The sequence below is a fragment of the Eptesicus fuscus genome, chromosome 13 (genome assembly GCF_027574615.1).
Source record: "Eptesicus fuscus isolate TK198812 chromosome 13, DD_ASM_mEF_20220401, whole genome shotgun sequence".
Lineage (NCBI taxonomy): Eukaryota > Metazoa > Chordata > Mammalia > Chiroptera > Vespertilionidae > Eptesicus > Eptesicus fuscus.
In genome coordinates this window covers 53,340,072-53,367,738 of record NC_072485.1, presented here as the reverse complement: position 1 = coordinate 53,367,738, position 27,667 = coordinate 53,340,072, and the positions used below count along the sequence as shown (strand labels likewise).

The 27,667-nt window shown below is 39.6% G+C and overlaps 2 protein-coding genes across 2 annotated transcripts; one reads left to right on the top strand and one right to left on the bottom strand.

Annotated features, from left to right (window-relative positions):
• Positions 1-769: 769 nt before the first annotated feature.
• C13H11orf58 (chromosome 13 C11orf58 homolog) lies at positions 770-14,499 on the bottom strand. Its single transcript, XM_008150993.3, has 5 exons — positions 14,278-14,499; positions 9,268-9,351; positions 6,185-6,245; positions 4,556-4,665; positions 770-1,371 (listed from the first exon to the last, which is right to left on the bottom strand). Exons 1-5 carry the CDS (start codon positions 14,338-14,340, stop codon positions 1,141-1,143), a joined length of 549 nt encoding a protein of 182 aa, XP_008149215.2. The 5' UTR covers positions 14,341-14,499; the 3' UTR covers positions 770-1,140.
• A 9,237-nt stretch (positions 14,500-23,736) lies between these two features.
• LOC129151314 (60S ribosomal protein L27a-like) lies at positions 23,737-25,399 on the top strand. Its single transcript, XM_054725685.1, has 2 exons — positions 23,737-24,082; positions 25,292-25,399. Exons 1-2 carry the CDS (start codon positions 23,753-23,755, stop codon positions 25,397-25,399), a joined length of 438 nt encoding a protein of 145 aa, XP_054581660.1. The 5' UTR covers positions 23,737-23,752.
• Positions 25,400-27,667: the final 2,268 nt, after the last annotated feature.

Below are 27,667 nucleotides of genomic sequence, written 5' to 3'. Positions count from 1 at the left end.
GAAACGATATTTTGAACCCATTACTCAAAGTTCATTGACTAGCCCATAATGCAGTTTGTGTAAATCTGGTGTACAAACTAACCCCCTAACAGTAGATTGGTTTAATCTTACTCTAACAGAGCTAGCAATTAATTCAGAAAGCAATATTACTTTTTAGGAATTAGACAATCAAGATAACAGCATTGGGATAAAATGAAGAGAATGTTTCAGCTTCTTATTCAATAAGCCTGTTCCTCAATTTTAGATAATGAGGATAAAGGTATCACAACCAAATATGGGAAACTGCTTTCTCTTTATTTAGGCCTTAGGAAGAAAATTAACTTTGGTCACATATTACCTAAAAAAAAAACAAAACCAAACCAACAACGCCCCCCCCCCCCCCCCCGCAAAAAAAAAACCAAAAACAAAAAATCTTTTACATATTCCTAGATAGGACCAAATGATCAGAGATATAATTTCTTTTGCAAAACTTGCCAAATATTATTTAAAAATCTAACATTCAATGTAATTCAACTTATATAAAGACTGCTTGAGATCACAGCATTCCAAATGTATGACGGTTATATTTCCATCCTAGCAGGTGTGAAAAGTATTTGCTCTCATGTTGCTTTGGTCCAAAAGAATAGAGCTGAATCAGTAAGAGTAAACTAAGTACCTAACCGTATGCCAACATTAATTTAGATTGTTATTGGCAGCAGAAATATCCATGATGAATAGTTCTACTATAACAAAGTATAATAAAATAATTCTTTTCATGAACACATCAGAGTACAGATAAACTTTTTTATGAGAAAAATATGAACACAAGAAAAGACAGCTACCATAAACAAAAAATAGTGTCTCCCTCAACTATTTGAAGGATAAAAAGGTGAGATTAGAGGTTTGATAATGCTAATATGAAAGGAAATTGAGTATTGTATTTATTTCTTATTTTATACAACTCTTACTCTTTACAAAATTGATTTTAGTCATGCCCATAAAAGTGTAACCCATGGCATCTGAAAGCAAACACTCTTTGTAATTACTTAAAAGGGCCTTTTTAAAAATTATAATACAAAGGTCTGTGCTCTATAAGCAGTCCTCCACTGTGCATTATAACAATAAGGCTTACTTTTAATACAAAGACTAAGTGTTTGGGAGTTATGAACCACTGGATTTAACAAACATCATTTTATAGTTGCTTTTTGCATCTTTTTTGTTTTTGGGATCCTCCTCTTCATCAGGGTGCTCAGGAGCCTGGAGTTCTTCAGCAGATTCTTCTTTTTCTGACTCTGAGTCACTTTCAGAGTCATCTGGACTTTCAGGATCAGGTGAATCATCATCATCATCATCATCTCCAGCCACATCACCTTCTCCATCATGATCTTCTACCTAAAGCAACAATCAACAGCCTCTTAAATAAATACAATCAAGTACAAAAGCTGGACAAAACATTTCATAGCCATTAAATGAATAGTTTTAAGACTGTCCTATGACCATAGGCTGCCAAAGGAAGAACTGAAGACTTCATGTGTTTTATATACTGGGACTTGAGTAGGATTTTGTTTTAAGAAAAGGCTTTGAAGACCACTCATTCACCTACGTGTCCCACCCTCTACCCTGTTTGAAAGCTAGAGACAATTTTTTTAAAGTAAGGCAAGTTAACTTCTGATTCATAGAAATGTGGGAAACATTGTTTTGGATATTACAGTATCAATGTTTTGCATATTACACTACTTTGGAATAATAAACCAGTAGTTGTAATATCAAAAAAGATGACTCAGGAAACAACTAAGAGAATTCTTCCAAATCAGTACTGACATGATATATTTCATCTAACTTGAATGTTCTTCATGCCTATTTAAGATGTGCCTTAGTGGAGACATACACACATGCACGCATGTGCGCGTACACACACACACAGACACACACACACACACACACACACACACACGGTAAAAAAATAATGACAAAAATGTGGAGTAAGGGTGAGTAAAAAATGTAGTGATGTGTTCAAATTTAAACAACCATCAACTTAAAATAAGACTGCTATATTTTGTACATATGGAATACATGGTAATCAAAAGCCTATAAGAGGTATACAAGAAATAGAGAAAGGAATCCAAACATAACACTATATAAAGTCATCAACATACAAGAGAAGAGAGCATGAGAATAAAAAAGGAAAAGAGAACTATAAAAACAAAACAATTTAATAAAGATATGTAATGGAAATGGAAAAAAAAATCTGGGAAACAATTCTTGTATCAGACAAAACAGACATTAAAGGCTGTATAAAGAGACAAAGAAGGACATTTCATAATTATAAAGGGATCAATCCAACAAGAGAATATAACTTTTGTAAACACCTACATACCGAACATAGGAGAACCTAAATATATAAAGCAATTATTGACAGACATAAAGGGAGAGACTGACAATAAGACAATAGTAGGGGGCTTGAACACCCCATTGACATTGTTGGATAGATCATCCAGACAAAAAAATCAACAAGAAAACAACAGCCTTAAATGACACATTAGACTATATGGACTCAAAAGACCATGTGTTAGGCCACCAAACAAGTTTCAATACATTTAAGAAGGTCCAAAAGAATAGAGCTTTGGTCCAAAAGAATAGAGCTGAATCAGTAAGAGTAAACTAAGTACCTAACTGTATGCCAACATTAATTTAGATTGTTATTGGCAGCAGAAATATGAAATCATATCAAGCATTTTCTCTAAACACAATGATATGAAACTAGAAATTACGAGAAACAGAAAAACACAAACACCTAGAAGTTAAAAATATGCTATGAAACAATGAATGAGTTAACAATGAGATCACAGAATTCAAAAGATACCCAGAGACAAATTAAAATGAAAACAATACCCAAAATCTATGGGACACAGCCAAAGTAGTTCTAAGAGGGGAATTTATAGTAATAAAGGTCCAACTCAAAAAAGGAGAAAAGCTCAAATAAACAATCTAACCTTACACCCAAAGGAACTAGAAAAAGAACAAAGCCCAAAGCTTGAGTAGAAGGAAGTAAATAATAAAGATCAGGGTGAAAATAAAAGAAATAGTTCAAAGAAAATAGAAAAAAGTCAATAAAGCTAAGAGCTGGTTTCTCTGAAAAGATAAACAAAACTGATAACAGACCAATTACTAGTAATGAAATGGAATCAGTAATCAAAAAAACTCCCAACAAACAAGTCTTGGACCAGATGGCTTCAGAGTTGAATTCTACCAAAGAAATATTAATATCTATTCTTCTCAAATTGTTCCCAAAGAATTGAAGAAGGAATGCTCCCAAACTTATTTTATCGGGCCAGCATTACCATGATACCAAAATCAGACAGAAACACTATAAAAATAGAAAATTATAGGCTAATGTCTTTCATGAACATAGATGCAAAAATCTTCAACAAAATATTAATAAACTGAATTCAGCAATAATTCCAAAGATCATACACTACTATCAAGTGGGATTTATTCCAGGTATGCAATGTTGGTTCAGTATCTACAAATCAATTAATGTGATAAACCAGATAAATAAAATGAAAGATAAAAATTATATGATCTTATCAACAGTTGCAGAAAAAGCATCTGATGAAAATGCAACATCCATTTATGATGAAAACTCTCAGCAACATGGGGAAAGATAATTCAAACTCAACATAATAAAGACCACATGACATACCCACAGTTAACATACTCAATGTTGAAAAATGAAAGCTTTTCCTTTAAGAACAGGAGGAAGACAAGGATGTCCACACTCATCAACTTTATTTGACAAAGTGTTGGAAATCCTGGGCCACAGCAATCATACAAGAAAAATATTTAAAATTTCCATCCAAATTGGAAAGGAAAAAGTAAAATTGTCAGATGATAACAGATGAATGCATAAAGAACATGTGGTTCACATACACAATGGAATATTACTCGGCCATTAAAAAAAAAAAAGAAATCTTGCCATTTGCCACAACATGGAAGGACCTAGAAGGTATTATGCTAAGTGAAATAAGCCAGACAAAGAGAAATACCATATGATTTCATTTATATGTGGAATCTAAAAAACAAAATAAATGAACAGAAAAGAAACAAACTCACAGATACGAGAACAAACTGATGGTTGCCAGATGGGAGGGGTGTTGGGAAGATGGGTATAAAATGTGAAAGGGATTAAGAAGCACAAATTGCCAGTTATAAAAATAGTCACAGGTATGTACAGTAGAGCACAGGGAATATAGTCAATAATATTGTAATTACTATGTATGGTGCCAGATGGGTACTACACTTATTGAGATCACTTCGTAAGGTATATAATTGTTTAATCACTATGTTGTACACCTAAAACTAATATGGTATTTTATGTCAACTATACTGAAAAAATGTGCCCTAGCAATTATCTAAGCAGAATTTACATAAGCTGGTATCAGAAAAGTTATTAATAAATCTCTCAAAAAGCTCTTCTATACAAAGATCTAGTACGGCATATAAAAATATTTTAAGTAACTAAAAATTTTATCAAATTGATTATTTTCCCATTTAATGAAAATACATTAATTACTACCTCACTGAAGCCAAGTCCACAATGTCTTCGATATCTTCCTGACAATTTACTGTCCATACTTTGCTGATATTGAGACTCCAGTTCTTCATTAATTTTCTTGTCTTCTTCCCCTGCATGTCCAGGGTACTTTGGTTATGTTTCAGTCAAATTAATAAAAATATTTGATTACACAAAAAAACCCTTAATACAGATGCTATTATAATCAGGGCTGATTTCTTGAACTGTGACTAATTTTACAATTAATTTTGTGGATGGGTTTCTATACCATACACCTTAATGGACATAAAATAACTGAAATACTTATGATTACTTCTTTAATAGCCAACCCTTCGAACTAAAAAATGTTTATAAAATATAAACAGCTTATATTTTTCCACGTAATTCACACTAGACACAGAGTCTCAGAAAAAGTGCATGGAGTTCAGATATTCTAGAAATTAATTACTAAGAACTCTGGCTATTATATGTTTTAGCTTATTTATAGTCTGAAAACTATTCTCCTGAAAGTGAAAGTTTTCTTCTAGTTACAAAAAAACCTCCAAACAAAACCTTCTGTATTAGAATAAAAATAATGAAAAGACACAATTCTTTCAGAGGATGGTTAAATAAAATGACCTTGTAATGGCTCTCCTTTATGACTTCCTTTGCATATTAGTTTACTGAAGCAACATAAACGTTTTTATCCTGCAACATATGATATATATTTTTACATAAATACTGTTGTATGTAGTTATTGAACAGAAAACTAAACTACATGTGAATTTACCACATAAGAACTCGATGTTATCAATACAATCAAAGCTTTCTGAGCATGACATTTTAATTTGTAAATAAAAGAGGAATTATACATTTTAGTCACTAATGTTGGTGCTTTTCATTATTGTCATTCATAAAACCCCCAGTTTTAAAAAGCAGCTGAATATATTTCCATTCTGCAAAGCTCAGGGACTCTTTTAACTTTCTGTAGCAATGCAAATTAATTAGAAATTGTTTAATACCATAAGTATAAAATACCAATTAATTTCTAAAATGTGCTACATATTCTAGGTCAGTAAAAAGCTAATTTAAATACTTTAATAGTTTTGTTAAATATACCAAGGTCATTATACCCTATTATTAATGTCCATGATCAAGGTCAATTTGAAGTAGGAGAAAATTTCACTTTTCAGCAGACTGAATTCAAATCCAAATCCATTTCCAGTTCTTATTTAAGTTTTCCCCCCACAATTTTTTTTAAGTTAATTTTTTCAGGCTTTGCAATGAATTTTAGTTCTTCAAAGATTTCAGAACAAAACAGTGAATAAACTATAAACCAGTAAAATATGCCAATTATAACATATGCTAAATAATTTATAAAGTAAAAAATATATAAAGTCAATACATACTACAGTTTGTAAGATGAGGCATAAAATCTTACAATTAAAATATATGAATCAGTAAAAACGAAGATAAAAGGGTCAGTTTCTTGGTTAGAATATCATATTGATGTGTACTCTATACTCTCAAATCTTTTAAAAATCAAAGTATATACTAATTATTACATAATTATGTAACATGTTTACATATACCATGTACATTTCCAAGTCTAATATTTTAAATATCATTTTAATTATGTTTTAAATTTCTTACCTGTTCGGAAGTGAGATGTTGATTTGTGATCTCCTATAACAAGACGACCAGTATGTTCTTTCTATAAGGAGGCAGAAAATGTATTAGAATTTGAGACCACTAATCTATCTATCTATCTATCTATCTATCTATCTATCTATCTATCTATCTATCTATCTATAAGCCTAAGTGACTGTTCGACCGGTAGCTATGATGCGCACTGACCACCAGGGGATAGACGCTCTGAATGGTAGGCTAGCTTGCTGCTGGGGTCTGGCCGATCAGGACTGGGCGAGATGGGCTGGACATGCCCTGGATGAATTTGTGCATGGACCGGTTTCAGCCCGATCCTCGCAGGCCAGGGACCACAGGAGGGCTCCAGGGTGTGTCTGGCCTGTCTCGCCCAGTCCCAATAAGGACTGGCCGGCCAGCTGGGGAGGGACCCCACCATTACACAAATCCATGCACCGGGCCTCTAGTTTAACATCATTATTGAGTGTCTACTATATGCCTGACACTATTCCAGGCGTCTGGGATACAGTGCAGAAAAAAAGATTAAGTGGGAAGGATAGATAACTAAAAAATGAAGACAATCTAAATATCTTCTTTTTTAAGAAGGCCAATTAAATGAATTGCTTTAACTTTCCCACCTTCTTTTTCTGGTGTCTCAGGCATATCTCATGGAGATTGCAAATGAGACTATTTAGCTAGCTAAAAATGAAACAGACTTATAATGCACTTTAATAGATCTTTAAAATATAAAAAAAGAAAATAATTATTACTACTGACATAACATCCTCAATTTGCTAGCTCATTAGTATTTGGCGGCAATGAGCACCCAATCTCAAACTGTCGAAAAGAACACAATTTAAAATAATCTAGTTTTATAAAACAAATTTTCCCATTGATTTTTAGATAGAGTAAGAGGAAGGTGGAGTGAGGGAAACAACAATGTGAGAGAGACATCGATTGATTGCCTCCCACATGTGCCCTGACTAGAGCCAGGGATTGAACCTGCAACCCAGGTACATGCCCCTGACCGGGTATGTCAGGCCACCGCTCTAACCACAGAACCACACCGGCCAGGGCCCAATCCACTCTTTATGGTTCATATTCAGTTTTATAATGTAAAGAAATTGTTCACTAGGACACTGAGTGACTTTGCAAAGCAATCTTAAATCATCTCTGAAGATATAGTTAACAAATCTTTCTATTGTAAAAGGATGATAGACATATTCTCCATACCCAAAGATACTACTGAAAGCTTCAAGCATTAATGTTTTACATGCCATTAACACATAAGCAAATCAATGATTCAATATGTTGTTTCTTTAAATTCCAGAAAATACATCATTAACAAGATCTGACTATATAATGGCAGTGGTCTATTCATACTTGCTCAGCTAGTTCTCTCCGTGACCAATAAAATACTCATAGTAGTTGGCTAGGATTAGGAATGTGGCAACAAGCCAGAACAAATCAAATCAGCCTATTTGAGCAAAGCTGCAATTTTGCCTTGCTAGCAAAGAATTTAATGTATGCTAAACAGTCCATTTACTGGTAGCCAAATTTCTTTTTTAAATGTTCAATTTGTTCCCTCCTCTTTTATTGATATAATTCACTATTGGTAGCTATAATGCATACATTTTGTTGGTGTTCTTCCTCAGTACTTGAAGAGTTTTCATTCTACCAGGTTTAGCATGCCCTCTAAACTATTATTTTATATATCCTTAGCAAATCTTTTATTTGCATGAACCTAGGCCAGTGGTTGGCAAACCGCGTCTCACGAGCCACATGCGGCTCTTTGGCCCCTTGAGTGTGGTTCTTCCACAAAATACCACATGCGGGCACGCACGTACAGTGTGATTGAAACTTCGTGGACGATGCGCAGAAGTCAGTTTTTGGCCTGGGCGAGTCTATTTTGAAGAAGTGGCGTTAGAACACTCAAGGGGCCAAAGAGCCGCATGTGGCTCGCGAGCCGCAGTTTGCCGACCACTGACCTAGGCGAACTTCAAAATACTTTCTATGACAAATTACAAATTATGGAAAATCTGGATTAATGAGACATACAAATGCCTTCTTTGTATAGATCTTCATGCTTTGCATGATCTCTCCCTACCCTCAACCCCACTGCTGTATTCTGGCTAACTCCTTATCCTTTCAGATTCAGATCAATTCTATTTCTGGAAAGGTTTCTTATACTGCTAAGCCAGGGCTAGCTATCCTTATGTGTATAGCTCTTTCATAGCAATTATAATTCTGTATTGTTATTATCTGATTTCCTCTATTACATGATGGCTCCAAACATGTGTTATTGCTCTATGTGATGCCCCCCACCTCCCACCAGACCTCGTAAAGTACCTGGTATATAGTGGTAACTGTTGGTAAAACTAAAATGCACAAATACATTCTCATATCAACAACAAAAACAAAAAGAATTTCATTTTAAGGATCTTAAAAGAGAGAAAAGTTTCCCTATTACTTTCACATTCTATTTGTAGGAAGGCTATCGGGACAATGTTACAAAAATAAATGTACTTGCTTACAAAAAATAAATACCTAGCTACCACTGTATTTGAATGTAAAAATAAATTGCTAGGAAAAGAGTTTTTCTAATAGGTTATATTTTTCTGGCACCTATATTTTATATCTTCTATTATGTTAATCAAAGGAATTTCACAAAAATAAATTGAACATTTTAAAAATCAGAGATAAAGGTTATTCCCTTGGTTACTTCTTCAAGGGCTGGAAGGAGTGATATGACCTACCAATTGGTCTGTCCAGTAATACCTTGTATCAAATCATTATTCTAACAAATGGCAAATCATAAACTTTAACATCTTCTTTCTTTTGTAGGAGTTCCCTCAAACCAAAAATTTTTTCTATTCAGTTCCTAAAGCTACTGCCCAGAGGCTATGAGAATCCTAAGAAATAATAAGAATTTTAAGCGCTCAGTTTGGTCAGCTATATTCCCCAAAGCCTAAAATAATCATGCAGAACAGGGAAATGGGATCCAAGTATATTCAGCACCTCTCACTTAACATACACAGAAAAAGGCATTATTTTCACAGAAAAGAAAAAAATGCATCCTGTCTGATGCTTACCTTTCCTGCGCCCATAAGTCTCAAGAACTTTTGTTTTCTTTCTTCATTACCTAAGTCTGCTGCCTCCCAATTGCTAGATCCAAGCTGGAAAAGAAATTCACATATTAATTTGTTTTGCCTAATATTAAGTATTAAAAATTTTTAAGTTTACCAGTAAATTCTAAGTTCATTTTTCCCTGTCAGTTTTAACGGTGGGCTCATTCTTATTTAGGAAATTAAGCACATGTATCATAAATATACAGCCAACTTACGATGGTTCAACAAGATTTTTCAATTTTATGATGGTATGAAAGTGATGCCCATTTAGTAGAAACTGGTCAGACTAAGCTATGATGTTCGGTAGGTTTAAGTTTGCATTTTTGACTTAATGGTATTTTCAACTTATGATGGGTTTATTGGGATATAAACACATTGGAGGAGCATCTTATTCCTTTTGTTACCTCAAGGCAGAAGCTTTTAGTTCTTTTACAGCCAGAGCTTAGTTTTCAAATTTGTTTCTATCAGCATCATCTGAAGGGCTTGTTAGAACACCCCAGGAATTGCAGATTCAGTCAGTCTGAGGTGGAGCTCATAGATTTCATTTCTAACAAATTCCTCAAGTGATGCGGTTCATGTGGGCAACCAGATGTTAATACCTACTGCCCCAGAACTTTATAGGACTCTAGAGCATGTAGTACTTTGAACCCAGAGGGCTGCCAAGTTGTTAGTTTAAGTTAGCTAACTGGCTTTTGGGATATTGGGACAATTTAACATCAGAGTTTACTGGACCCAATTTTAGTTTTTCAGTTTCTTTTCTTTTTTTAATTTTATTTTTATTGATTTCAGAGAGGAAGGGAGAGGGAGAGATAGAAACATCAATGATGAGAGAAAAATCATTGATTGGCTGCCTCTTGCACGCCCTCCACTGGGGACCGAGCCCGCAACCTGGGCATGTGCCCTTGACCAGAATCGAACCTGGGACCCTTCAGTCAGCAGGCCAATGCTCTATCCAGAGTCAAACCAGCTAGGGCATCAGTTTCTTTTTGAGGAGTTCTAGTTTTTGTAATGATATGTTATGACTTTCATTTACTCTTAGAGGTCTTCCAAAGAATAAAGAGAAAGTTTACTTATTTTTTAAAAGAACAGAAGAGCCCTAGCCGGTTTGGCTCAGTGGATGGAGTGTCGGCCTGCGGATTGAAGGGTCCCGGGTTTGATTCTGGCCAGGGGCTCATGCCTGGGTTGCGGGGCTTGATCCCCAGTGGGGAGCATGCAGGAGGCGGCCAATCGGTGATTCTCTCTCATTATTGATCTTTCTGTCTATCTCTCTCCCTTCCTCTCTGAAATCAATAAAAATATATTAAAAAATTTTTTTAAAAATGAAAAAAAAATTTAAAAAAAATCAAGGAAAAGAATAACCCATAGTACCTTATAATTATCAAATATTGGGCCAAATCAATATCAAATATTGAACCATGCTATAAATCTAATATTATGGAATCCTAATGCTATTTTTCTCTACATCTTGAAACAAATGTAAGAATTACTTTAAATCACCAATTATTCCCAACTATGCTAAAAATGTCTAAAATAGTAAGAAAATAGAAAAATGGTAGTAGAAGAGTTTTTCTCATCATGTTGTCTAAAGTATTGCATTAATTTCAAGAAAACATCACCCCTCTATTGGTCACTTCTAGCTTTCTTTGGACACAGTTAATTCACATTTTTTTCATTTCTACCCATAATTGCAAGTGGGTAAAATATTGGAAACTGACAGAAGGCATTGCACAATTATTAGACAAGTAAGTAGTTGAATGCAAACTGTCAAGTGATGGCAAATTGTATATGCAAAATCTTATGACTATGAGTCTTTGAATGATAAACTAAATAACTTTTTCCAACCAGAAATCAATTATAGACAAAGAAAAAATAAATATAATACTCTCATCCAGAGAGTCACTCAACAGGAAGGACTTCATCCTGCAACATTTTGCTATAATAGCCTGGACCATCCTGTTTTTCTAAAATGATATATAACTTTTATGTTATCTGTACACCAAAACTTATTTGATATGGTTTTTAAGTGGACAAATGATGAAGGCAGGTGTGTATACAAAGGTGACTAGAATGAATGTAGAAATGAAAACATTCAGTGATCATTCTAATCGAGTTTATAATTTAAAAATGAAAATGTTTCACACTTATGGAGCAGACAACCCCTTTCTCAACACAAAATTATGAGCAATCATATGTTTAAAATAATTCAAGTAGTATTATATTTTGATGATGCAAATGTAAGAACTAGAATAACTTCCTAATAAGCTAAAATCTATTAGAAATAGGTTTTTTGTAATCTTAAATTATAGGTTCCAGCTTCACACATAACAACTGACAGGCAGTTAGCTGTATTCAGAGGATGCTCATCATTTTGGGTATGTCATGAAAATGTGGAATACAAATTTGATTTGGTAAGGTTAAATTCATATTAGAATTTCTAATGAAGGCGATTTTCACTATTCTCCTTACTTATGAAAATTATTTGTAAAAAAAGACTAATAGATTATAAAAGAAACAATGATGGCCATTTCTTCTGGGCATATGAGAGTTAAAACTATTTGTACTACATGGACAACCATGGCTCTTCTAAATTCCTTTTGGTAGGGGGATTATATGCTCTCATAATTTTGGCTACGTTCCAAATTTCTGCTTCTTTCCATCTGACAGCTCATCTTTTCACAGACCAGTTAGTTCTTAACTATTTCTGGTTCAATATAGTTAAAAAAAATTAAAGTACTAGTGAAGCTTAAGTTCTGAATCCCACCAAATTACTTGCTCTCTGTTAACCTCCTAGACTGGCATTTAACTTCTTTTCATTCCTTATCTATATAGCAAGGCTTCTTTAAAACTCTGTCTTAATAACACTTAAAATTGCACAGTGTTTTACAACTTGCAAACAGCTTTCATTTACATTCTCTCAAGAGTCCATTTAATTAATAAGGACAATGAGGCAAAGAGGCTAAGGGACTTGCTTCCATCCTCTGGCCTTAAGTCCTCTGTTCTTTCCACCTTATACTGTACACAACCAAATGAGATAGAGTATGTGGAAATAGTTTATGAACTAGTTATAAAAATATATAAAAAGAGCAAATGTTCAATGTCTTTATATAAATAACCTTATCATTTACAATTTATAATCCTAATATTTTTTTAAGCTGTCGATATTCTATAGAACTGTGATCAATTTACCTCCAATAATACCATAGTAACTTTTGGAATTGTCAGCATTTTCCTAGAGTTGGATTCTGTGATTTAATATCTACTTTTAATATCTTTTTAAATATTTGATAATCCCCATTTAATATGTGAGGTCAGTGGGCAAAAAACACTTCAATTATCTTTTACCTGCAGTGGATGTTCATTAGAAACTACTGACCAACTACATATTATAACTGGTTGATTTTCTACAATTTATATGTATATTTAAAAACATTTTAAAATGTTTTACATATATTAAAATATTTTACAAACAAGTACTTAAAAGATAACTCCCAATTACCAGCAAAAATAAAATTCATATGAAGGAACCTTAAAAAAAATCACTATCAAGGGATAGGTTATTGTATTGCACTAATGTTAAGTACCTAACATTCTAACAATCAAGTCACAATTAAATACCAGGAGGGAAACAATGTGTAATAGCTTTTGAAATGGCACCCAGGTTACTTAAAAGCCTAGATAAATTCACAGCATGAACTGGATTACCATATCAACAAGAAAAGATCTAAACGCCTCTTGTAGGGAGGAACAGAGGGCATGAATAAAGCTCACTATAACTATTCATCCTCAAATCTTTACTGATTGCTCATCTTTCTGCAAAGCTCAAAGAGCCTTACTATTCTGGACCTAACCCTTCCACCCATAGAGTGGTGGGTCTTAACCATTATTTCATTTGCTAAAAAAGATACACACTAGTAGTATTCAGTGAGCCTTTTATGATTCACAAAATAAAGATATTATGAAAGGCACTGAACTGAAGTATAAGAAAATAAAAAAACGATACATTCAGCAGTTGACAGTGCTTTAAACAATAACGGGAAGAAAACTAGATGTTCCTTCACCATCCTTAAAGATGACCTGCCATGCCCCCCCTCCCCATCAACATTCTCAGTGGGCATTTATTTACCCACGGAAAGAGGACCTAGTTTTAAGTTGACGGGTTACTGCAGTCTCCATGACAATGCGCTAGGAGCTGGGGCAGACACACAAAAAAGGCCTACGATAAGCACATACTTACTTATCTTTGAATTTCCAACACCTGGCACAGCAGTAAATATTTAATGTGTTACTTTAAGAAATGAATGGTTTGCTATTTAAACTGACGTGCTGGGGGGGGGGGGGGAGGGAGGAAAGCAGAGGGAGAAGGGAGGAGGGGAGAGGGAGGTACTTGACATCAAAACGGGCTTCTAGGTCGCAGCGTCTTAGACCTCAGCACCACCTTGCGCCAGTCACAAATTACTCCCCTGATACCATTTTTTTCCATTCAATACTGTTCTGAGTTTACCCTTAACAGTACAGTTAAGACTAACTGTTAACAATACACTGCAAAAATAATCCCGGCCGGAGAATCTGCCCAAGTTGCACAAACACCTTGACGCTGTCACAGGAGCAGTTTAAGCCTCAAACTGGGCGGGTCTTGCCGTCTCTATCCCGAGTGGAAAGGCCCGACCAAGAGGCTTCGTCAGCCCCCAAAGAGGCAAATATGACCTCTTCCACCTCCCCACCTCCCGACCTCGTACAGGATTTCCTCCCTCGATCCCCCTTCCTACGCGGGCCTCTGGTTCTCAGCGTGCGGCCCTCTTAAAAACCTTGCGACCCTAAATAAAGAAGGGAGGCATTTCCCATTCCTCTGGGCCCCCCGCCTTCCCTTCCTTTTCGGGCCACCTCCGGCGCTTCCTCCATCTACACCCACCCTTCCCGGCCTACCCCAACCTTCAGTAGGCCTCAACCCTCATCCATTCCGCCATTGTTATTTACATCGTCGTCTGGGGAGGCTGAACGCTTCACCCCGTGCGGATGGGACTCCCTGGCAGCACTCATCGTTGCGGGGACCCCGACAGCAAATGCCAAACCGAGTCGCTGGGTCTCCTCAGCTCCGGCACCAGCAGCCTGCAACCTGCCTCCGGACCAAGCAGCGCCACTCCAGAACGCGAAGCCCGTCGGCCCTTCTCTGCCACAGTCGTCACGACGCAGCCGCTTGCCACCCCAGAGCACCCTGGGAGTTGTAGTTTCCTGGCTGGCTCCACACAGCCTGAACAAGAGACAAAGAGGGGTGACGGAACCTACTATTCCCAGGAAGCCCAGCGGCGCACCTCGTGCTCTGTGGCGGGAGTGTCCTGTGAGGCCCCGCCCTCTCCGGCTGGTGGAGGAAGCTTTCCCGCGGATGGGTATGGCGGTGAGCGTTGTGGCAGAGCTTCCTTTGCACAAAACGAGGCTGAGAGTGGGTTTTCGCTTTTCACTAAGATGCCGCCGGGTTGACCTACGTGTCCGTCATAGTGAAGCACCTAGGTTTCAATGTAATGTTTGAGGCTTGTTGAATCCTCACGCGTGAGCTTACTCCCAATACAAAAACCTTGGAGAAAAAAATGGCTTCTACTGTTTCCACCCTGGTGTTCTCTGTTACTGGTAGAGGTTTCTAGGTGACCAGCGGTGCAGCTTTCTGGAAGTTTCTGAGGGATACTTTGCTGCTTTCTCTTTTTCACTGAGATACGTCCACAAGGATGGTGTACCAGTTTTATTGGCAGTTACTGAAACTAGGGCCCCCCTGAGGGAATTTTGTGAGCTTTCCACATGGCTTTGTGTGAAGTGGCAGCGACCCTGTGTGATCTGGCTGCTGGTGTGTAGGCATTGTATTTTTTGGGGGGGGTCTTCACCAAGTGAAGCCCCCCAACCCCAATCCAGAATTTCTGCCAGAAAGCCATGTATCTTTTTTTCCCCTTAAAAAAATATTTGCTGTTTTTATTGAGGTGGAATTCACATAACATGAAATTAATAATTTTTTTAAAAATATATTTTATTGATTTTTTACAGAGAGGAAGAGAGAGGGATAGAGAGAGAAACATCGATGAGAGAGAAACATCGATCAGCTGCCTCTTGCACACCCCCTACTGGGGATGTGCCCGCAACCAAGGTACACGCCCTTGACCGGAATCGAACCTGGGACCCTTGAGTCCGCAGGCCGACGCTCTGTCCACTGAGCCAAACCGGTTTCGGCGAAATTAATCATTTTAAAGTGTACAATTAAGTGGTGTTTAGTACATTCATGTTCTGCAACCATCACCTCGATCTAGTGCTAAGACATTTTCATCACCCCAAAAGGAAATTCAGTGCCCATTAAGCAGTCCCTCCCTAGCAACCACTCATCTCCAAAGAAACCGCTGCATCTAAAGGTTTTATTTAGATACTAGAGGCCCGTTGCACGAAGAGATTCATGCAAATAGGCCTTCCTTCCCTTGGCTTCCAGCACCAGTTTTCCTCTGGCACTCGGGACCCAGGCCTTCGCTCTGGTCAGAGTCTGCCATCTTCGCTGCAGACTGCTGTCTTTGTCTTTGCTGCAGACTCCAGAGTCTGCAGTCTTGTCTTCGCTGTGGCACTCCATTCCTGTAGATCCCTTCGCAGCTGCCCCCCTCTCCCTCCCCCCCCCCCCCCCCCCCCCCGCCGCCCTCCCTCTCATAGCAGGTGTCCTGCCCCGCCTAGCCACACCATGCCTGGAGCAGCTGGGTGGCCACCATCTTTGGCCTTCTTATTTGTATATTCACTCTGATTGGCTGTGGGCATAGCAGAGGTATGGTCAATTTACATGTTTGTCTATTATTAGGTAAGATTGGACATTTGTTCATGCAGTATCAAGGTATCTGAATACTTAACCAGGCATGAACTTGTCTGCTTCAACCCTAGAGTTCTGTGAGGATCCATGGCCTTACTTTTGAAGCTTTCTGATCTTGATTAAAAACTTGATTTTTTTTAAAGCAAAATCAGTAAGTGGGATGACAGTTCAGAAACAGTTGCATTTTGGTACTGAAAGTGGCCTGTGAAACTGCTTCACTATTAGCCCCTGAACTCAGCAATTGCTTTAGTTTGCCCCTGTAGAAATAGTATCACTTTCCTCGATTCCAGACTATCACCATTTATAGAACTCACCAGTGGAATATAGTTCTTTATGCAGTCATATATCCAAATTCTACTCTTTTATTTTGGAAGCAAAGGGATAACAATACCAATTCGAATATGAAAAAACACACACACTCAAATAGGATAATTTTTATAACCAAGCAAGATCACCTTAATCAATTAGTTCTGTGAAGAATAAACCATAAATCAAGTTGGAGAAGAGTAAACCCATGAGGAGAAAAAGTACTTTTTGAAAGTGATTGTTTGCTCTTTACTATAAATTAAAATATTTTGCCTACTAACTACGAGTCTACAAAAGTTCTATAAGTGAAAATTACAATGAAATTACAGTCAAGTTACAGAATTTTCTAGGGTGGACTGTGGTTCTCCAAAGCATTTAGAACACTTAGCTTTAATACCAATAAACCAATGGGATGCCTGAATAGGTAATTTAGATTGCTAAAAGAATTCTGAAATAAAAAGGACAATCAGTAAGGCTAGTAGTTACTAAATACTTTTAATTTAATTAGTGAAAGTCTAGAAAAGCTTAATGAACTGGCAACCTAGTCTTATTTCTTTATCAGAATTGTTGGCACCTAGGTGTAAGGCTAAATTTTTAAGTTATAAAACAAGGTCACAAGCCTAAAAGTAACAAGAGATAATGAAAACTGGATAATTTAATCAGATTTTACTCTGCTTCATATACAGAAAACTTTAGGTAAGAATGAAATTATACAGTGTAATAGAATTGCTTATATGGCATAGAAACAGTAATACTCTTCTTTGTCTTGTAAAAACAAGAAGATATTCTATACCCAGTGGAACTCTGAAATAACATCCTCAGGATAGGGACTGTTCCATCTTTATTTTTTGTTTCTGTATCTTTTAGCACAATGCCTGACACAGAGTAGTTAATAAATTTTTTAAATTAATATAGGAAGAATAAAAATAATACAATGTAACAGAGTGGTATCCTATATAATAAAGAGGTAATATTTAAATTAACCCTCACACCCTCACAAGATGGCTGCCTACGACCAGGCCAGCAGGGGGGTTAGTGAGGGATGACCAAACAACTGAACAAGCTGGCTGCATGGGATGACCAGGCCAGCAGGGGGTTTAGAGAGGGACAACCAAGTGACTGAAGAGCAGGCTGCGTGGGGCGACCAGGCCAGCAGGGGGGTTAGTGAGGGGCAACCAAATGGCTGAACAGCAGGCTGTGTGGGGTGACCAGGCCAGCGGGGGGCCATGAGGGGCAACCAGGCCGACAGGGCAGTAGGGGGTGACCAGGCCAGCAGGGGGGAGCAGTTGGGGGCTACCAGGCTGGCAGGGGGGCAGTTGGGGGCGATTAGGCTGGCAGAGGGGGAAGTGAGGGATGACTAGGTCAGCGGGGGGGAGGGCAGTTAGGGGCGATCAGGCTGGCACGCAGAGGCAGTGAGGGGCAATCAGGCCGGCAAGGGGGAGGGGGCAGTTAGGGGTGACCAGGCAGGCGAGTGATTAGGAGCCAGTGGTCCAGGATTAGGCAGTCGGACATCCCCTGAGGTGTCCCGGATTGGAGAGGGTGCAGGCTGGGCTGAGGGGACACCCCCCTCATGCACAAATTTTATGCAACAAAATGGCGGCAGCCATGGAGCGAACAGGAGGCTTGGGTTTCTCTGGTGATGGAGGAAGCCAAGCTTTCCGCCTGCCCTGGCCTCTGCTCAAGGCTACAAAGTTTCAATTATAGAAGATAAATAAATCCCAGATACCAGGGCTTTAGCTTGGGTTGCTGGGCGATGTGGCCGGCCTGCAAACCACCACAGGCCCCTCACCCAGGCCACCCCATACCCCAAGGGAACCCCCACCCTGATCCGGGATACGCTTCAGGGCAAACCAGCCAGCCCCCACACGTGCACCATATTATTCTTATCTAATAAAAGAGTAATATGCAAATTGACCATCACTCCAACACACAAGATGGCTGCCCCCATGTGGACACAAGATGGCCGCCACAAGATGGCCAGCAGGGGAGGGCAGTTCAGAGGGACCAGGCCTACAAGGGAGGGCAGTTGAGGGCAATCAAGCCTGCAGGTGAGGGCAGTTAGGGATGACCAGGCCGGCAGAGGAGAGAAGTTGGGGGTGACCGGGCCTGCAGGGAAGGGCAGTTGGGGGGGACCCAGGCCTGCAGAGGAGGGCAGTTAGGGGCAATCAGGCTGGCAGGGGAGCAGTTAGGCATCAATCAGGTTGTCAGGGGAGCAGTTAGACATTAATCAGGCTGGCAGGCAGAAGCGATTAGGGGCAATAAGGAAGGCAGGAAGGTGAGCAGTTGGGAGCCAACTGTACTGGATTGTGAGAGGGATGTCTGACTGCCCGTTTAGGACCAATCCTACTGGTATCAGGCCTAAATGGGCAGTCGGACATCCCTCGAGGGGTCCCAGATTGAAGAGGGTGCAGGCTGCATTGAGGGACACACTCCCTTGTGCACGAATTTTTTGTACCAGTACTCTAGTGTTTTATAATTTACTAATGTTCCATCATTTAAACTGGTCTGAAGTTTCTAATGCTTGTATTACCCCAAATATTTGTGACATACCTGTGATATATTAAATTCAGAACACTTTACTAAACATTTTCATGGGATACATAAGAAAAAGATACTATGTTTTCTGCATTCCGGGAATTTAAGTTTTAATTGTGACATAATTGTGGTAGTTTTAATTCAGTTTACTAATTAATAAAATATGTCATAAAAACTTGTAGTGAATTGGAAATGGACAGAAATGATTACTGGTTTTATTTTCAAGGGAATGCTAATGTCTAGGGACCTGCAGATTTATCTGATTCTAAATGAGTGTGCACTTTGATCATCTTTGTTTAGGCTGTTTGACAACTTTGTAGGGATAAAAGTTAAATTGTAGAAAACTGAAAACAATGCAAATATTTCTGTTCATAACAGTGCAAATGATTCCTGTCCTTGGCAATGCAAATGTATTTTGTGCAGTATGAATAGAAATCTCTGTAAATCAAATTCTATTATGAATTGGTTTTCACTTTCCACTAGTTTCCTCTTTAATTAATAAGTTAAATAAAATCTCTGACACAACATTTTGATTCTTTTTTATATTTATACTAGTGGCCCGGTGCACGAAATTCGTGCGGGGGTGGGGGGGCGGTGTTCCCTAAGCCCAGCCTGCACCCTCTCCAATTGGGGACCCCTTGGGGGATGTCTGACTGCCCGGCCTAAACCAGCAGTCGGACATCCCTTTGCAATCTGGGATTGCTGGCTCCTAACCACTCACCTGCCTCCTAGCCTGATCCCCCTAACTGCTCTCCTCTGCCGGCCTGATGCCCCTAATTGGTCTCCCCTGCCAGCCTGATATTCCTAACTGCTCTTCCCTGCTGGCCTGATCCCCCTAACTGCTCTCCCCTGCTGGCCTGATAGCCCCTAACTGCCTCTGCCTCGGCCCCACCACCATGGTTTTGTCCGGAAGGTTGTCCAAAAGTTGTTCAGTCTAATTAGCATATTACCCTTTTATTAGTATAGATGAGAGCCATTATTTTACCATTTGGAAGTTGTCCTTTAGAATTTTATCTTCTTATATAATGCTCATATAAATAATTAAATATAAATATATATATATATATACATATATATATATATTTATACATACATATATGAGCTACCCATATGATGTGCTGAAGAGTAATAAAACAGCACTTGTTTTTAAAACTAAAAGTAATATTTTCCTTATCACAAACAATGCATGTCTATTTAAGATGAATTAAACTACATTCATAAGCAAGAAGAAAATTAAAAAGTAAAAACACATGATCTCACCACCTAGAAATACTAGTAATAATCACTGTTAAGACCTTGGAATACAGTGTTTCAGACTTATTTTTTGTATTTGTGTAATTTTTTTCTAAAATAGAATAATACTGTATTCTACCTATCTAACAAAAAAGAAACATACAAATTGACCATCACTCTGCTACGCCCTCCAGCCAATCAAGAGTGACTATGCAAATTAACCCAACGAAGATAGCGGTGGCCACAGAGCTGGAGCGAGCAGGAGGCTTGGGTTTCCCGGGGGCAACCCAGGCTTCCAGCCTGCCCTGGCCTCCACTGAAGGAGGAGCTGGGAGCCTGGGTCACTGGGGGACATGGCCAGCCTGAAAATGGCCCTCAGCCCCTTACCCAGGCTGGGCACACCCCCATGGGGTGAGGGTCCCCACTGGGGGGCTTGGCCAGCCTGCAAACTACCATCAGCCCCTCATCCAGGCTGGCCAGGCACCCCAGTGGGGACCCCCACCCTGAAGGGGATATAGCCAGCCTGAAAATTTCCCTCAGCCCCTTACCCAGGCTGGCCACACCCCCATGAGTAAGAGTCCCCACTGGGCGGCATGGCCAGCCTGCAAACAGCCATCAGCCCTTCACCCAGGCTGGCCACGCCCCCATGGGGTGAGGGTCCCCACTAGGTGGCATGGCCAACCTGCAAACAGCCATTAGCCCCTCACCCAGGCTTGCCAGGCACCCCAGCGGGAACCCCCACCCTGAAGGGGGTGTGGCCAGCTTGAAAACAGCCCTCAGCCCCTCACTCAGGCTGGCCATGCCCCCCCAGGGGGGACCCTCACCCCATGGGGGTGTGGCCGGTCTGCAAACCACCACAGGCCCCTCGCCCAGACCACCCCACGCCCCAAAGGAACACCCACCCTGATCTAAGACACCCTTCAGGGCAAACCAGCCAGCCCCCATCCATGCACCAGGCCTATATACTAATAAAAGGGTAATATGCTAATTAGACTAGGAGACCTTCCAGATGTTCTTCTGGACAAAGCCATGATGGCGGGTCTGAGGTAGAGGCAGTTAGAGGCCAAGAGGAGAGGGCAGTTGTGGGTGATCAGGCCAGGATGGGATGGCAGTTGTGGGTGATTAGGCCGGTGGGGAGGGTGTTGGGGTGATCAGGCTGGCGGTGGGGGGAAGTTGAGGGTGAGCAGACCAGCAGGGGGGCAGTTGGGGGTGAGCAGGCCAGTGGGGAGGGCATGTGGGGGCGAGCAGGCCAGCAGGGGGTCAGTTGGGGGCGAGCAGGCCCGCAGGGGGTAAATTGGGGGCGAGCACACTGGCATGGGGGCAGTTGGGGGTGATCAGGCTGGCGGAGGCATTTGGGGCGAGCAGGCCGGCAGGCAGAGTGGTTAGGGGCAATCAGGCAGGCAGGCAGGTGAGCGGTTAGGAGCCAGCAGTCCTGGATTGCGAGAAGGATGTCCAACTGCCGGTTTAGGCCCGATCCCTGCAAACCGGCAGTAGGACATCCTTCGAGGGGTCCCAGATTGGAGAGGGTGCAGGCCAGGCTGAGGGACAACCTCCTGTGCACAAATTTTGTGCACTGGGTCACTAGTATATATATAAAAGCTTAAGCGACCGAATGACTGAACAACTGGTCAACCAGTTGCCATGACGCGCACTGACCATCAGGGGCAGATGCTCAACGCAGGAGCTGCCCCCTGGTGATCAGTGCTCTCCCACAGTGGGAGCACCATTCAGCTGACCGACGGGCACCAGATGCTGAGCTCAGGGTCGGCAAGCGCAGCTGCAGTGGCGCGAGCCTCTCCCACCTGCGTGGCAGCACTATCGAGTGGCAGCGGCAACAGGTGCAGCAGGGCCAGGATGAGCAGGAGCTGGGCTTGGGCTCCTCCCCGGCTGCCTGCCGCTTTGTGCACTACTACATCCCCCAAGGGGTCCTGGATTGCGAGAGAGCGCAGGCCAGGCTGAGGGACCCCACCAGTGCAAGAATCCGTGCTCTGGGCTTCTAGTATTGATATAAGCCTATTTTTAACTTGTGTATATAAATGAACACCTTTTTGACATTTAGCTTTTGAAGATTATATTTCAAGTATTTCTAAGGAGAGGGAGTGTACAAAGATTCTTGTTAGCTCTTTTAGCTCTAATTTTGCAGGTGACATGTCCTTTTAAAAATTAAAGCATATTAAATAGGCATATGAAATCACCAAATATAGAATAAATTAAAGCAAAAACGTTTTAATACTCTAAATTACAAGAGGTATGTGATCTTATAAGTCTGTCTATATACACATCATGATGAATAAAATCTTTTTTTCCCTTACTATTTTTGTTTGTTTTGTTTCAAAAAAAGAAACTGGCATGGAGGTTACTGGGAGGTCGAGGGTGGGGAAGAACCCAAGACTACAAAGGAAATGAAGCCTGGCCTGGAATAGGAAAGTAGTCCTATCCTAGCTGTTAACATTTAAAAAGCCCTTTCAAGGACCAAAGAAATAAAGGGTACAAATGTCTGGAGATTGAAATGGCTTTTATACTTTTGAACCTGCTATGAAAGCTTTTCTTAGAACTCTCCTTCCTCCCCTTCATCCAAAACAAAATTGTGTTAAAAAAAAAAAAGAAAGAAAGAAAAGAAAAAGAAATTAAGCAAGAAAAGAGCAAACATAAAGTATGCTAAAAGTATGCTACAATAGCTTATTTTAAATATCTGGGCCAGAAGAATAGCTTCTTCTTAAAATTAAAGGAGAGAGAGAGAGAGAGAGAGAGAGAGACCATATTTGGAAGTCTGAAAGAAACAAAGAGAATAAGTGGTTATAACCTTTAACCTTGTGAATTGCTAGTAGCTCAAATGTGGATGCATTTCCAAGAGGAATCAATACCTCTTGACTTTGTCCCTCCTAAACTTGTTTACAAACAAGTTTCAAAAAGTAAAAGAGAAAAAGGCAATGTGAATTGAGACTATTCTGTTTTTAATATAGTATTTGGTTGAACACCAATATTATATCTATCTTCATAAAGAGTAAATTTTGAAATTATATCTATCTTCATAAAGAGTAAATTTTGAAATATGTTCAAAAGACTTGGATTGATGCCTGGCTCATGTGGTTGAGTATGACCCAGGAACCAAGAGGTCACTGGTTCGATTCCCGGTCATGGCACATGCCCAGGTTGCGGGCTTAATTCCCACCCCAGTAGGAGGTGTGCAGGAGGCAGCTGATTGATGATGTTCCTCTCTCATTGATGTTTCTATCTCTCCCTCTCCCTTCCTCTCTCTAAAAATCAATAAAACATATTTTTTTAAAAAAAGACATGGATTGCTAATTCTTATAAGTTCCTCACGAAAAGGCTGTGTGATTTTCCTCCCTTTTTTATGATTTATTCATTATTTTATTATAACTGAAGTGGAGGAATGAATGACTGACATACAATGACTTGTAGTTTTTGTCCTTTTAGCATTATTAAACATCAAGATTGAAGAGGGAATTTCAAGTCTCTCTAATGCATTCTAACTCTACTTAAATTAGCTTTAAAACTTATGCACTACAGCTCTTGCAGCTCGGCCACCGACATGCCATCCAGACTCAGGAAGACCCGAAAACTTCGGGGCCACGTGAGCCACAGCCACGGCCGCATCGGCAAGCACAGGAAGCACCTGGGGGGCCTCGGTAATGCTGGTGGTTTGCATCATCACAGGATCAACTTCGACAAATATCACCCAGGTCACTTTGGGAAAGTTGGTGTGAGGCATTACCACTTAAAGAGGAACCAGAGCTTCTGCCCAACTGTGAACCTCGATAAACTGTGGACCCTGGTCAGTGAGCAGACACGGGTAAATGCTGCCAAAAGCAAGACTGGAGTTGCTCCTGTCATTGATGTGGTGCGATCGGGCTACTACAAAGTTCTGTGGTGGCTGCTGGCCCCGATTGCCCCTCAGGGCTTCTCCACCTCCACCTGCTCCTGAGGGGCGACTGGGGCAGCAGCCGCTGCTCGCACCTGCTGATGCTGACAGCACTAGCTCTGCTTGAACCCGCTGCTGGTGCCAGCCCCAATTGCTCCGCGCAGTCAGTGGGTGCGAGTGGGGCCGGCACCGGCAGCAGCAGGAGCGGCAGCAGGTGGGAGCAGGGCTGCCAGCAGACAGGGGCCCGGGGGTCTGCAGTGGGAGGGGCTGGGCAGGGGTGTGGAGGATGGGCTGAGACCCGCCTCTATGCCCACCGCAGCCTTCATGGCCCACAATTCCTTTCAAGGTGCACGAATTCGTGTACTGGGCGGCTAGTCTATAATAATAAAAGCGCAATATGCTAATTAGACTGGACTGCCAAACAACCTTCTGAACGACCGACCTTCTGGCTGAAGCCAGGCCTTCGAGGGCCGAGGCAAGCCGCCAGGGCTGCGAGGGCCGAGCCCCTTGCACAAATTTCGTGCATTAGGCCTCTAGTTAGTAATATAAAAAAATTAGTATGATCATGGAATTTTATTTTTGAATAAATACTTTTAATTGAAATATAATACACCTACAATAAAGTGTTCAAATAATAAGTGTATAAGTTCAATTGTCACAAAATAAACATATCTATGTAACCACTGCCCATGTCAAGAAATAAAGCATTTTCAGTGTCCCTTGAGTTTTCCTTCCCTCCCAGTTACAACCTTTTCTTCCTCCCCAAAGATAGCTATCTTGACTTTTAAGAACATAAGTTAATTTTCACTGTTTTTGAGCTTTGTTTAAATAGAACCATATATGTATTCTTTTATATCTAGCTTCTTTTACACATGTCATATTTATGAGAATCATCACTGTCTTGTAGTAGCGGTTGGTTCATTTTACTTCTGTATAATATTCAGTTGTGTGAAGTTACTTGTTGATGGATGTATGGGTATATGCATAGTACAGTAGGAAATAATGCCAAAAGGTTTTCCAAAGTGTATATGCCTATTTGTACTGGCTCAGATCACAGAATTTTAAACATTCCTTCATGATTGTTGAAATGAAATGATTTCCAATATGAAGTATTTGAACTTTCCTAGGAGAAAAATTATATATGGATACTGATTAAGCTTACCAATACGTATTTTTGAAAATGTCTTAATGCTACACTTTAATTATTAGGACTCTAAAATTTCTTACTACCTATCATTTGATACACGGAAAAACAATGGATTTTTTGGGGCTGATTTTTGTTTCCCCAGAGAACTGAGAGTGGATGGGAAAAAGTAAAACTTCAAAATCATTGAACTATTTTTTTTTTTTTTACTCCCTTGAGTAAGCAGTATTCTAATAATAAACTTCTTTAGCTGTTGTAATAATGTTTTTGAATATATAGCACTTTCTGCTTTGGACAGAAATGAGATCAGTATTTATTTATTCCTATGATGTTTCTGTCCCTCCTTTATTTTTTCCTAATTCTCATTTAAAGTATACATTTTCATTTAAGGACCTTGCTTCTATGTGTTACTCATCACAATATATTAATCAAAAGCTGTTTCTTTGGGGGGAAAACAAACACCAAAAACTAACTTACTATAGAAATCTGAATGTCCTCAAAGGCTTTTTATCTACTAATGTCCTGATATTTTTTGTTCTTTTTAAAAAAATGTTTTTATTTATTTCAGAGAGAGGAAGGGAGAGGGAGAGAGAGATAGAGAGAAGCATCAGTGATAATAATCATGGATTGCTGACTCCCACATGCCCCTCATTGGGGATCAAGCCTGCAATCTGGGCATGTGCCCTAACCAGGAATTGAACCGAGACTTCCTGGTTCATGGGTCGACACTCAACCATTGAGCAACACTGGCTGGACTTCTGTTCTGTTTTTAATTCAATTCTAGAAAATAGATTTTCTCCAATTAATGCATTACAAAAATGCAGGGGTCCTAGATGGTGATGGTTTGAGATGATGTGGAGAGAGGAACTAACTCCAAGTAGAAGATCAAAAGAATCAAATAAGGTCATAGATTTGAAAGTACTTGGTAAAATTTAAGGTATTATTGTCATCACCATCATCATGATGAGGTGAATTTAGTTTTTTTGTAAGAGGAGGAGGAATAAACATTCTAGATATAGTAGAACTCTTTATTACAGTGGCACCAGTGCTGTTCTATAGAAATATGAGTCACAAATGTGGGTTATGTATGTAATTTTCTAGTAGTCACACTAAAAAGTAAAAAGAAATAGGTGAAATTCGTGTTAATGCATTTTATGCGATTCACTATATTCAGAATAGTATCATTTGAACATGTAATCAATATAAAATGATTGAGATATTTAACATTTATTTATACTAAATCTTCAAAAGCCCACTGTGTATTTAATACTATAACATATATCAGTTTAGGCTAGTCACATTACCAGTGTCCATTAACTTACAGGTTGCTATTGACTACCACATTGGACACCACAGTTTGGGGGCTTTCCATGATAGAATGGGAGAATGTTCCATACTTTACAGAGTGGACATGATTTAGTCATGCTTCTAGGAATATTCCACTGTAATGCATATTAATAGTGGGTGTTAGCCTGTATTTGAGGTATAGGATTTTGAGTTTCAAAATGAGAAAAAGAGAACTTGAACTTTACTACTACTGAAATTCATATTTTGAAACTTTCCCAACAGAACTATTTTGCCAGACTGTAACTGATGATTTTTAAATCAGAAACCTATAGAAGTTCAGTAGATTCTGAGGTGATTTGCATAGTAATGAGCAGCAGCAAGAGTCACATCTGATGGACTAAAAAGATCTAATGAGAATTAAAGACAGAACATTCAGAACAGCTGGTAGGTAAATAACAAAGGTGTAGTAACTGTGAAATCTTTATAAGGGCAAAACAAAGAACACGACTGATTATATTTACAGACTAAATGTTTATGCACCCCCTCCCCCAAATTCATTTGTTGGAAGTTAATACCCAACGTTATGGTATTTGGATGTGGTACTTTTGGGAGATGATAAGGTCATGAAGGCAGAGCCCTCATGAATAGGATTAGTGCTCTTTTAAAAGAGACCACAGGAACTTTGCACCTTCTACCATGTGAGGCACAACAAAAAGACAACTGTGTGTGAACTAGGAAGTGGGTTCTCACCAGACATTGAATCTGCCAGCACCTTGGTCTTGGACTTCCCAGCCTCCAGAACCATGAGGAATACATGTCTGTTGTTTAAACCACACGGTCTATGATATTCTTGTTAGTAACTTTAGGGAAATTGGATATCAAACAAAAGTTCCATAGAAGCAGATTTCCCCCCATAAAACAATGTTATAAATAATGTCTCGTTCACTAGGATAGTCTACCTAATCCTATTTGAACTGTAATATAGTGGAAATGTTTATTATTGGCACTAATAAATACTGTTGTAATACTAAAAATAAGAGAATTTGTATTTTATTTATAGTACTTTTGAAAAATTATGTAGAACTAGAGTCCCTGTGCATGACATTCATGCACTGGGGGAGGTGGAATCCCTCAGCCGGGCCTGTGCCCTCTCA